The following is a 13,098-nucleotide window of genomic DNA, read 5'->3' as shown; positions in this document are numbered from 1 at the left end:
TCTATATCCAAGGCAGGGCTCGAAATCACAACCCCAGGGTTAGGAGTCACATGCTCCACCCCCTGAGGCAACCAAGGGCCCCCAGAATTGCCAAAATGACTTCTCTTTTATTATTTTAAAGGTTTTGTTTATTTTTTCATGAGAGACACACAGAGACAGGTAGAGAGACACAGGCAGAGGGAGAAGCAGTCTCCATGCACGGAGCCCAATGCGGGACTCGACCCCGGGTCCCCAGGATCATGCCCTGGGCTGAAGGCAGATGCGAAACAGCTGAGCCACCCAGGCTGCCAGAACACATCGTTTGGAGAGAATATACAGAGATCTCATGTAAATTTTGTGGTTTGTAAGTTAAATTGTTAGTATTCAATACTTTTAGAATATCCTGGTGTTACTTTCCCATGACTGCTATTCATTGTTGTCATCACCTATATATTTGTTGTTAAGGCATCTTGTTTCATAGGAGTGGAAATGCTGACTTATTTCAGGCATCCTTGGGTGATGTCCCCTTTCCTCTTCCTCTCATTATCCCCCTTCTTCCCTTGTCCCTTTTGATTTAAGTAGTTTGATGGGAAGAGCCATAAAATTTACCTCCTCTTTACTCTGCAGCTGTCAGGTACAGTGTCACCTATCTTACCTCCATTCGCCCCAGTGAGGCTGGCGCCCCTTTCTCTGCCCCAGTAATTAAATGCTTTTGTACAAACGTGTACCTATTTCTTTTTTTATGTGTACCTTTTTAAAATATTAATTTGAATTTTCAAAAGTTACTTTATAACTATGCATTTCTTTATATGATTTCTGGATTAATAGACCCCCCAGGTAGACCACAAGGTTAGTAGGGACTGTGGAGTTTTTCTCCCTTCATTGTTGTAGTCTAGCATGCTGGTTATTTTACTTTTTATTTATTTTATTTTATTTAAAAGGAATTTTTAGAGTTTTTAAATGAGATATTTGTGAAAACTTGTGAGAGGCCGGAATAGACCACTGTGAAATATAACTCCAGGAAACCAGAATATGCTACCACAAAATAGGCCATTATATTTGGTTTTCACCTGGTTTGTCTGTTTTTCTTTTCATGTTGGGAGAGAGAGAGAGAGAGAGAGAGAGAGAGAGCAAGGGCCTGTGTGAGCAAGGGGAGGGGTAGTGGGAAGAGGGAGAGGGAAAGAAAGAATCCCAAACAGGTTCCAGGCTCGGCACAGAGTTGGCTGTGGGGCTGGATCTCATGACCGTGACATTATGACGTGAGCTGAAATTTAGAGTCAGGCACGTCACCGACTGAGCCACCCAAGTGCCCCATGCCACTGCATTTGGAAGCAGCTTTTCTCAGCTGAGATAAACAGTCAGTATTCCTCATCCATAAACTGAGCATCGATAGGGAACAACTGGATTGACACTGATCTCTTGTGAGTCTGGCTAGTATAAGTTGTCACCTCCCGGTCTCTGCTCAAGCCCAGGTGCAATTCAAAATCGCAAAGCTGAAGAGCTGCTCTTGGAACGTGATGGCCAACCTGGATTCCTTGGCTACTCATTGAGGCCAGACATTCAGGACGAGGAACACGGCCACCTCGCTGGAAATGCTGTTACCTGGGTCTTTTCTCTACCTGTTTCAACACGGGAGTCATTCAATCATGCAGGAGGCTGAAGATACAAGGGACTCTAATGTTCAGTATTTCTCCTCCCCGTACCTGCTTGAGGCCTAATTATCTGAAGTGAAGATTTATCTTTCTCTGCATCTCTCTTGCCCATTTAGCAAACAGAATTCTCAGCAGTTACTTACTTGTGTCCTCAACATTTCCTTCTGCGATTTACTTCCTGTTTTTTACCCACAAAATGTAAATTATAAGATCCGTTCTTGAAGAAGCTTACAGTTTTTATTTTCTTAATTTAAATGCAATTAAACAATGTATAAAGTGTTACTAGTTTCAGATGTAGAGGTCGGTGAATCATCAGTCTCCCATAAGAGCCTGTGCTCATTGCATCGTGGGGCCTCCTTAATGTCCATCACCCAGTTACCCCATCCTGCCCTGCACCTGCCTGCCGGCGACCCACAGGAAGGTTACGTTCTAAAGTCCTTTATCCCAGTCTACGTCTCTGCCTAGTGAAAATGATTATTATCAGATAAGCTCATTCCTGCTATGATCACCCACGTAATTTATTATTCCCAGGAAACATAACGCCTTAACCTGCCTAAAATCCCTGCATTTTCTTAGAAACACATTTCACAAATGTGTCCATAACACGGACCTTAAGCCTACATTCTGCACAAATCATATGCAAGTATAATCGATATCACGCAGCCTGTAACACCGACACTAATCACACACACCTAACGTAGATAAATGTCCTACACCTTGGGATGATCGAATTCATGGAGGGAAGGGAAGACCTTTCCGTTTGGGTGGAGTGAGGAGAGTCACTCTCAGGAAACTCCTCGGTTCAGTAAAGAGAGAAGCCAGGTGAGCTTAATCTTAACAAAAGTTAAGAGCAGACCAGGTAAAGGAGGGCAGAGGGTATTGGAGGCAGAGAAACCATGCAGGCAGTTCCGACCGGAAGACGCCACGTGGTGTGCAACTCAGTAGTTGGAAGACATTGGCACATCAACGTAAGGGAACGGGGCGCGAGGGCTGTTGACATAGGCAGGCAGGGGCCACCACTTGGGAAGCACTGGTCATGCTCCTCCACCCTGGGGGTGTGGGAGGACTCGCTCTTTTCCTATTTTTTGATGTGTACCACCCGGATGTCCTCTATGCCATCAACATACCCGTTCCCGCCACAGTGGAATTCCAGGTAGCTGTAGCTGCTGTGCTCTCTGTAGCCCTTTCTGTTCTTCTCCCGGTAGCACCGGAGTATTAGGAAGGGATGCTGGGCCCATATATATACGTTTCTGTAAGGATCTCTCCACTTCCTGAGGCAAATATGCTCGATTTTGTGCCACAAGGTATAGATGAAGATGTGACCGTTCCTGTCCTCTGGAGCTTCTCTTTCCCTCATGAGATCGTTGCATTTGTAGTCGCTGAACTTCCAGCTTGTGCTCAGGTAGTGCTGCTCCATGAACGCCCTCCAGGACAGGTTCTGGCCGTGGACCAGCAGCCCGCAGAGCACAAACAGCAGGGCCAAGAGAGGGCCGAGCATCGGTAGACAGGACGCCATCTCCGCCGCCAGAGCCACCTGCACGCTCACGGGGAGGAGACAAGAGAGCATGATCTCCACCCTGCCCTGAGAGCTGGCTTGCACCTGAGAATCGCTTTGCCTGCCAACGTGGGGCCCAGTGTCACCGTTTTCTTCCCAGGCTTGAGACCATAAATCTCATTGCGTGAGAAACTGTACAAAAGCTGAAAATACGCTAGAGCCTGAGTGAGACAAACACAAGACGGTCAACACTTGGTGGAGGTTATCGCGAGAAGTTCACACGTCTCCCGTCGGCCTGCTCTTCCCCCCAAACCGAGGAGCCAGTCACCCTCTCGTGAACTCTGCTCCATAGTCCAGATCAACCTTCTAGGAGCATGGCTCTAAGGGAAATTGGTATTTTCAAGCTTCAGAGCTGTGAAGGGGAAAGCGTTGTCACCGCTTAAGGGAATGCGGAAGACGGGTGAACACTTGGGTGATATTTCCCGAGCAAGAAGGCTTCGGGTCACTGAAATCCCAGGCTACAGTTACACTGACTTTGCAAGACGGTGCTTATCGAATTCTGACTCCTTATCAACTTCCCCAAAGCTTGTGTGAAGCCCGCTGTCACTTCTGACTGTGCACATCCTTCTCAGAGGCCATTTCCCTCAGGGTCATGATTGTAAATCATCTGGATTGGTCGTTAAGAATGGGATCGTATAGGAAATTTGAAATCTTGTTCTAATCAATTAAATGCCAAGCCTGAAATTGCCCTCACAGGAACTCCCCTGGTCACAATCAGGGCATAGGCTTGTGTGGGAAGGTCTCCCCTATGAGCCTGCTCTCTGTCCTCATTGACCATGAGGAGTACAGCGGGTCCTAGGGCATCTCTAATCGGGATCTCAGCTCTCTGAGCGCCGGGTCCTCCGATGGGCCTCGTAATAGCTGCCTCGCAGACCTGTGAGAGTCTAACGAGACGAGTACGTGAGAGCACTTCTGAGACTGCTGCAGGGACCCAGGGCCGGCTCCCCCACAAGGTGTCACAGTGCATTTGATTATTGGACCTGAAGCTACTTGGAAAACAGCCAGTGCAAGGACCCTCAGACCCTCTTCTGTCCCCGTAAAAGTAGAAAATGACCTCTCATATGAAAGGGACCCTTCCCGTCCTAAGAAATAAAAAGACGTTCTTATCACCAGAGAGAGGAATACTACTAATTTTCTTACATTAATTTTTAAGTAAGCTTTTTGCCCAAAGTGGGGCTTGAACTCACAACCCTGAGATCAAGAGGGGCATGCTGCACTAACTGAGCCAGCCAGGCACCCACCAGCCACAGGGATTCTAAAGCCAGGAAGGCTCTGTAAACAAACTTTCTTCCTTTTTACTAACCTACTAGGTCAGGTCAGATTCTGCTTTGGATTCCTTACTGATTAAAACTCTCAGACATTTGTTTTCACTGTCCTGTCAATTCCTAACAAATGTAACTTCTCATTGTTGAAAATGTCTAAAAACTGTCTGCCTCTGTCATCTCTTTGGGATCACACTGCCACTATTGGGGCTTTATGTCCATATAATAAAAATTCGGGGTTTTTTTCTCCCGTTAAATCTGTCTTACGTCAACTTAATCTTTGTTTAATTTAATTTTTTAAAAATATTTCATTTCTTTATTTGAGAGAGAGAGAGAGAGAGAGAGAGAGAGAGAGAGACCGTGTGTCGGGGGAGGGGCAGAGGGCGAGGGAGAAGCAGAGTCCTCACTGAGGAAAGAGCCCCATGCATGCTTCCAACCAGGACCCTGGATCACGACCTGAGCTTAAAGCAGGTGCTGAGCCACCTGAGCCATCCAGACGTCCCTGTCAACGCAATTCTGAAACTGGCTGGAAGAACCTTGAAAGAGAGAAGGAAATTTTTGTCCTCCTCCAGTGTATCAAGGGCTATATGAGGCATAGACGTCAAGTCGGAACATTCACATGGGTGGCTCGCTCCACCTTGTCTACAGGACCTCAGCAGGATAGAAGACCAGGATTCAAGCTGCCTCAATGTATCATCCTTGGGAAGACTGGGGAGGCAGCGGGCGTAGGGGCGAAGGGGGTGAGGGGACAGATCCCACCGGTGGGATTAATCCTGAGTTGACTTCAGGTCTTTGCTTCTTAGAAATTGGGTCACTTTCCAATCTGAACTCTACCGCCTGCAGGTTCAGTGAGGCCCCGTCCAGTGTCCCCGGCCCTTTCCTCTCAAGCCTCCTCGACACCAACCCCAACTCTGACTCCCCCTGTTCAGATCCAGCACTTACGTGTCACTGCTCGAGGAAATCGCTACGTGGATCTGAAGAGTAGAGAGCCAGGAAGTGTGCAGCAGTGAAGAAAGGGGCAGTCGTGAGAGGTGGGGCACTGGGACTGATGAGTGTGGCGGGGGCGGGGGCCAGCCTTCCCTGTGAGCCTGCTCCCGTGTCTTCTCATCCAGGGCGCTTGGGTTCACTCTGAGCATAGCCTGGAGCACAGGTGTCCAATATCAAAGACTCACTTCTGGGCACAAAAGAGTGATAAGGCCCTGGGCAGTGGTGACCCTGGAGGAGGGTAATCTGGAGTTCCCAGGAGACAAGCCCAGATCGATCTCCTAGACTGGCTTCCTTAGAAACTTGTGGAGAAAATTCCTTGCATGACTAGGCTATATTCTACGGGAACTTCGGGGAAGCTAGAAAAAAATAAAACCTCTTGAGTTATGAAACGTAGAATCCTCATCCCGAGGGGCAAGAGCCAAAAGCCGGTAGAACAGCCGAAACAAATTGAAGAGAAGCACAGTTAAGAGGTTGATGCCATTTAGGAATATGTTATGGATGAAATACAAAATTAAAAACGGGGATGCACACCGTGGTTATGATTCTATCTGAGAAGAGCTAAGAGGAGTGAGAATGGCAAGGAGAATGGAAGGAACACCGATGGTTTTATATTTTATTTATTGAAAAACGCCAGGCAGATGAAAAACGATATGATTTGTTTTGAGTACTCTATATTGGTTTGTATTTATCTACATTGTTGACTTTTTAAAAGGTAATTCCTCACCTTAGGAAATGAAATGAGCCCGTGAGAGCACAAGGGAAGGACTTCCTAGGACCTGCCAAGAGGGACAAAGAATTCCAGAATTCTCCCTATCCTGGTGAACTTAGCTTCCCCTCTCCCGGGAGGCCCATGGCCTCCTCCGTCCCTTCCCACTGGGCCGTCCCCTGTAGGCCTCCATGTGGGCAACATCACGTTCCCTGCTACTCCTGGCACTGTCAGTGGCATTTTGAAAAATGAATTTACAAATGGAAAAGACGCCTTGAAAGAAAAACTACTCTTTGTCTCAAATCAGCTGATTGAGTCAGGCCTGGATGGCCTCCTGCGCCCCCTTCCCGCCCACCTAGGACAGCAGGGAAGGCCGCCCAAGGCCCAAGGGTCCTTCCTCCCCCGCATCTTGCTGTCTGCGCACATTGTCCTTCGGTCCTTAAAGGTTCAACGTCATCTGACCCAACACTCAAATTCTGTTGCCGCCGCACGCAGAGGGGTGACACACTGTGACTCATGCGGGAGCTGTGTCCTCCGGGAGCTGTGACATCCCACCCAGGGCTGACCCTCCTGGTGCGGGCCTGGCCTTGGGACGCCCCTGGGGTCCGGGTCCGCAAGCTGCCCAGAGCTCCCTGGCGGAGAGGAGAGGTGGGGCTGGGGAGCCTGGAGGGGGCAGCGTGGGGGCAGGGGGCGTCGGGGCCTCGGCCAGGCTCTGCGGGCACCCGCCAGGTGCAGCCACCCCAGCAGACTTCTGAGAGCCCCCAGAAGGGGGAGGCTGGGTGGCTGGCGGTCCGGCCTGCGACCTCTCATCACAAGGTCAGGAAGTCGAGCCCCATGTTCATGCAGTGTCCTCGAGAAAGAAGAAAGTCAAATAAGGCTGAGAGGTGAGAGCTTCAGGAGTGTTGCCCAGGTGCAGGGGCCTTGAGCCGCGGCCCGGCCGAGCGGAGTACCAGGAGGCAGGTCCCCGAGCCCCCTGTGTGGCTCACGTGGAGGCCCGTGGGCAGCTCAGCATCATCGGGGACCCGGGGACCCGCTGAGCCGTCGAGGGGCAGCAAGTCGACCTCGTCGCCAGGACCCCGGTTACCAGGGAGGAAGAGCCCCGGGTGGCCACGTGCTACGCAGCCCAGTGTGGGCAGCCTGAATCCCGGCCCAAGCCGCCACTCCGCTCCCGAACTCCGGCCTGGCCGCAGGACAGGGCCCTGAAGAGCTCAGGTGACCAGACGGTCAGAATGTCCATAAAGGGCCAGCCAGGGTCTCACCTTCTAGGCTCCATACGGCGCCCCGCCCCCCCCCTCCTCTTCCCTCTGGTTTTCCCCTGGGTGGCTCATAAATTAATAATGATTACATCAGTAAATGTCACAAGCAGTTCCAACGTGATCTTGGTTTATGCCCACGTGTGCTCTCTGTGGACCAAGGTCACGTGCCTGGCGGTGACCAGGAAACCTCTGAAGCATTGCCCGCTGTGGACCGTGGCGTCTGGAACATGCCGGGCCCGCCGAGGGGTCCCCTCTGTCCCGTCTGCTCCCCCCGGCGCGTCTGGCAGGAGGTCCGGGCACTCCATGGGGGACCACGTGTGGTCGCTCTCATGCATTGCGGGTCTTGCACACTTTTCCCCTCAGCAGGTGTGCAAAGCGGTGGATTCAGGCCTGATAACAGGGGAGGGTGCCTTCCGCCTGTGGGGAAAGAAGGAGGCCATGGGACCCAGCACGAGCCCCCGCGGGACAACCCGGGCACCGGCCTCCATGGCCCCAAGAGCCGGGCTGCAGCTCCTCACACGCCATCCAAGTGACCGGCACCCCGGGACGCGGGGGTGCCCCGAGCCTCAGGCCCTGACTCACTGCTCAGGTCACTCTCGTGTCAGATGCGGGACACACAGAGGGCACAGCCACCCGAGGACGCAGCGTCCCGGAGGCCTGAATGAGCCGAGAAGGGACCTAGGGACTGTGGCCTGCTTAGAGACACTGACCCTGTGGGATCTTGGGGACCAGCCCTGGGCCCAGTTGCTGTTGCAGGCAGCAGGCCCAGCGACGTGGAGGGGATCCGGCAGCTTGGCGTGCTGAACCTCTGCGGCTGAAGAACGCGGAGAAGTGCCGGCTGCAGGGAGGGCTTGCTCACCTCCCCGGGGGCAGGTCCTAACCCGTCCCCAGCCAGGGTGTCTCAACCCAGAGGAGAGCAGCCTCCCTCTCTGCAAAGCCGGGGACACCTCTGAGCACACGTCTTCCTGTGTTGTCCCCCCATCGAGCACACTGAGCTCCCCCCCTGGATGCGGCCCAGGGTTCCTCGGCCCCCCACCCCACCCCCGCTTCCCCAGCCCAGCAGAGGACACTCAGCCCTAACCTCCTCCTGAGTCCTTGTCCCCAGGAGGCTCCCGCGTCCCCTCACACTGACCAGAAGGGAATGTGCCCGCTTTCGTCTCCTTGGTCTGGGCTTTGCTTCTCTATGGAGGCGCAGGGACGGGCCAGAGGGAGGAGGAGAGGCCTTCCCTCCCCTGCGCTTGTGAGACCTGAGACCATGGAAGAGACCTGGACTGGAGGGGACTGCTCCCTTGGGGTCTTGCGCTCCCTGTCCCGAGCTGTCCTGGGGCAGCAAGACCGGAATTCACCACCTGAAGGAGCACAAAGTGCCAAGTGGCTAAACCCCAGCCCTGAGGACGTGGGCGCTGGGGGACACCCAGGGTGGGGACGGGGGCTCTTCACTGGGAATGGGGATCAGCCCCCCGTGGAGCTGAGCACACCCGGGCAGGCCCCAGCCCGCTCCCCACCTACTCTGTTTCCTGGCATCCTGGGCCAAAGGCAGGCGCTACACCGCTGACCCCCCAGGGATCCCCTATTTATTTATATTTAAAACATTAGTTGATCACATATGGAAGCCAATACTAAGGATGTAAGATGTGTCATTGTCAGCGTTAGAGCCTGTGTGTGAAAGTACCACAGAGGTGCCTGTGGTACCTTCCCGTAAACATAGGCCATGGGTTCAAGGGAGATATGTCAAAGCCCTGGGCAGAGTGGGAGGGATGGAGAACTGTCTTCTCCAAAGTCCCAGGGACACAGGCTGAGACAAGTGACAGAGGCCCTAGGACCCTGAGTAACGAAGGTGAACTGAGGCCCAAATAGTTCTCCTGAGGATGTTGGCAAAGGCAACCTAGGTGGCTCCAAGCTGGCAATCACGGGAAAGGGACCCCGAACACACATACTCACAGTCCTTAGAATGCAGGAGAAAGTGATTTTATTGCTGAGAACAGGTGCAAGGAAGCTTGGCCGAAGGTGCAAGAGGAAAACCATGGGGCCTGGGCCGTTCTTGGCCCTCTGCCCTATTGCCTTCCTTTCAATCACACAGAGCTCCCAATCTGAAAAGCTTCCAATGTCTGCTGTCCCTTACTCTCGTCTCACATCTTGGCCCTTTACTTATTTCTTCTATGGGAACCATGGGAATCAACAAAGGAAAGAGAAAGCAGAGACATCATGAGAGAGCCTGGCCCAGGGGGAGCGACTGCGATGGCCACCTTGGTCTTAACCGAAGTGTGTAGGACCCAGCGGGACGGTGTCGTCTAAGTGGACGGGAAGCAGAAGATTGGGAGGGTAGCCTGGCTGCGAGTCGTTACAGGCAACAATGTAGAACCGGTTCTGGTACGTAGTACTGTAGGTGCACGGGGGCCGGCGCCCAATGAGAAGGCAGTAGGTCATGTTCACCCGCCCTGCGCTCTGGTGGCAGTTTTGCCCACTGGTGGTACAGTTCATGTTGGGCTGTTGACAGGTAGCAACCACATTTTGGAAGGACTCAACCAGAAAGGTGTTTTGCCCCTTACATCTGGGAAGCAGATTATTGATCCGAGGCATTTCAGTTCTGCATTGCACCTGATTCGCTCTTAGGTGCTGGGTGTTAAACCACTGAACGGCGGTGAAGCCTGGAGGCCGAGCAGCAGCAGGAGGCACCGGCCCCCATGATCCCAGCAGCAGCAGCAGGAGCAGGGGCCAAGGCCCCGGGAGACACAGAATCATCCCTCTGGGCAGGAGGAGGGAGGAAAATGAGGGAATCACAGTGGTCAGAGCGATAGGAACAAAATGATCCTTCCCAGCCATTAGGTGCTTATTGTGCCTTTAAGGTTTCCTTGCTCCACCCTGGGTGGCACAGCGGTTTAGCGCCTGCCTTTGGCCCAGGGCGCGATCCTGGAGACCCGGAATCGAATCCCATATCGGGCTCCCGGTGCATGGAGCCTGCTTCTCCCTCTGCCTATGTCTCTGCCTCTCTCTCTCTCTCTCTCTCTGTGTGACTATCATAAATAAATACAAAAATTTAAAAAAAAAAGGTTTCCTTGCTCCTTTCTTGATCTTTATTTTATTTCATTCTTTTTTATGCTTTTATTCTTGGTTTCAGAGCGAGCGAGACAGCAGGTCAGAGAGCACCCGAGGGGGTGGGGACCGAGGGGGGCTGAGAGGCGCACTCGCCTCCGAGCGGGACCCCACCGCGGAGCTCTGACAGGCTTGGGCTCAGGCCCCCACAGAGGCAGGCGCTCTCCCAGGGCTTCCGGGGCCACAGGGGTCACCGGCTGGCGGTCGTCACCTCACCTGACCGCTGCCTTGAGTGTCCGGGTCCCGGAGTGCCTGAGCCCCGCGCGAGGAGGAACAGGAGGTAGGAGTACTGCGCCCCCCCCGCAGACCCCGGTCCCCTCCCCGTCCTGTCCCCCAAGGGACTGACCCTGGGCCCGCCTCCTCCCGAGGCCCTGTCCTCCTGCCGGCCGCCCCGGGACCCCTCCCGCCCGGGCAGCAGCCACCCTCCTACCAGGTGTCCTGCGAGGCTCTGGCTGTCGCCCAGGCCGTGCGCGCAGCCCCAGACTCTGAGGTCGAGCCTGCTCCCCACCCTGGGGCGGCCTAAGTACCACTGGGGACCCGCGCACTTCCTGGGCGGGCCGGCCGGGCCTTCCTTCCCCTTCGCTGCCGCCGCAGGGCCGTGGCCTTGACCTCAGGCTCCAGCACCAGACCCGCCGCGGGACCTTGATGCCACGGTGGCCACGGCCCTGGAACTGGGGTGCGGTGGGGGCCCCCGGCACGGGTTACCCCCCTGCTCAGGGTCCTGGGCCACGGCCCGGGCTGCCCAGCATCAGGAGCTCATGACCGAGCGACAGGGACCGTCACACAAACAGGCACATCACAGGGTCAGGGCTGAGCTGGGCCGCAGGGAGGAGCGCTGGGCACAGGGCCAAGCTCCCTGGCCGGGTGATCGCACTCCCGGGTGTCCCTGCAAGGACATGACACAGAGCTGTGACAGGACACTGCTCTCCAACTTCGTGGCAACAGCGCTGGGACAGCCGAGCAGGGAGCGCCGATGCCTGTGGACCTGGGCACAGAGAGAGAAGGTGCCATCTCCAGATTCCGGGGACTAGGCCGCAGCCTCACGCCAGCACCACCTGCAAAGGCTCGGGTGGAACCGGAGGGGATCGTGTGAAGGGAACATAAGTCAGCGGGAGGAAGACTATTTTCATATGGTTTCACTCAGATGTGGAAGCCATTTAAAATCCACGTATAGTGTTTTATAATCTAGATTTTCATTTACTAATATCCTCTAAGGATTTCTCAAACCATAGAAATCTTTGAGCGCATCATACAGGGGAGCCTGGTGACGTCACGAATGGTCGTCCCCACTTTACTTAGCCAGGCCCTGAGAGGGTTACATTTTCCCAACTGTAGCGGTTATGAACCGTGCTTTAATGACTATTCTTCTGTATTTTCTTAAAAAAAGCCTCCCCGATGCATCAAGTCCCCACGGCCACCTCACGCCGGTGGACTGCACACCCCCCAATTGTCTCGAGGCACCCACACCCCCCATCATGGTTCAAGGAAGCCCTCAGCCTCCTCTCTTGTGTTCACCTCCTTCCCCAAACATACCGAAGCTGCTCCCAGTCTCAACAGGGCAAAGCCACTTTGGGAATGATGCCCTGCCTGCCTGTTGGGCCGCCTGTCGGATAAAAACGCTCTCTTTGATTAAAAACCAGTGTCTCCTTGAGCAGCCCAGGTGGCCCAGAGGTTTAGCACCGCCTTCAGCCCAGGGCGTGATCCTCAAGACCCGGGATCAGGTCCCACATCGGGCTCCCTGCATGGAGCCTGCTTCTCCCTCTGCCTGTGTCTCTGCCTCTCTCTCTGTGTCTATCATAAGTAAATAAATAAATCTTTAAAAAAAAAAAAAACCTTCTCAGGATTTTAAAATGCAGCAAGTTCACAATAGCACATGAGATAGGAAATGTCTCAGCCCAGAACCAAGAGCGTAGATAGTGGAGCCAGCTCTCCCTCCTCAGGCCCCTCACACCCACTCGCCATCAGGAGTATGGATATGAACTAGAGTGTGGCAGTGGTTTGCAACTATGTGTAAGAATATTGATAGAATTAGTATGATTTTTATTGTTAAAATATTATGAAAAGATCTGTCTTTGATTAAGATCTATGTTCTGGATAATGCGGACTCCTGTGATGGGCTATCCCATGGGGCCACTAACATCTGAAATTTTGCCAGTCGACCTCTACTTGAAGACAAATTACTCTGAGATCACCAGGCCTAGCTGGTAGGTAAGTTCTGACTAGTTTTAATGGTATTTTTGGTAGTTACGTGCATATGTGTGGTGTTTGTATTTCAGCCCCTAGACCAAAGGCCATAAAAGTGCATGAAAATTTGAGAAAAGCTATTGACCTGCTGTTTAAACATGGAAACAGAACAAGATGCCTTCAAACACTTTCAGTGGGTTCATGGGCTCATGAATTTCTTGAAGTCCTCAGGTTAGAAGCAACTGTTCTAGAAAACTTGATCCCCTTGGTGCATGGACACCAGCTTTTTCATTCTTATATACTGGGGCCTTGAGGAGTGACCCATTATATACTTCCAAGTTGGCAGGAGGTTAGGAATGCATAAATCTCTAAGGAATTTGGAGGCAAGGTTTCCAGAACCTTCAGTGGGAAAGCTATTCTTAGG

General features: G+C 53.1%; 2 protein-coding genes across 2 annotated transcripts; both read right to left on the bottom strand.

Annotated features, from left to right (window-relative positions):
- Window positions 1–2,526: 2,526 nt before the first annotated feature.
- Window positions 2,527–3,163, bottom strand: LOC129520472 (epididymal secretory protein E3-beta-like). Its single transcript, XM_055341474.1, has one exon. The coding sequence runs from the start codon at window positions 3,145–3,147 to the stop codon at window positions 2,710–2,712; it is 438 nt and encodes a 145-aa protein (XP_055197449.1). The 5' UTR covers window positions 3,148–3,163; the 3' UTR covers window positions 2,527–2,709.
- A 6,186-nt stretch (window positions 3,164–9,349) lies between these two features.
- Window positions 9,350–10,220, bottom strand: LOC129520739 (ribonuclease K6-like). The gene has a single exon (XM_055341930.1). It carries the CDS (start codon window positions 10,218–10,220, stop codon window positions 9,651–9,653), a length of 570 nt encoding a protein of 189 aa, XP_055197905.1. The 3' UTR covers window positions 9,350–9,650.
- Window positions 10,221–13,098: the final 2,878 nt, after the last annotated feature.

This window comes from Nyctereutes procyonoides, unplaced genomic scaffold (assembly GCF_905146905.1).
Source record: "Nyctereutes procyonoides isolate TBG_1078 unplaced genomic scaffold, NYPRO_anot_genome, whole genome shotgun sequence".
NCBI lineage: Eukaryota > Metazoa > Chordata > Mammalia > Carnivora > Canidae > Nyctereutes > Nyctereutes procyonoides.
The sequence above is the reverse complement of the archived record's forward strand: the minus strand, read 5'-3'. Positions and strand labels throughout refer to the sequence as shown.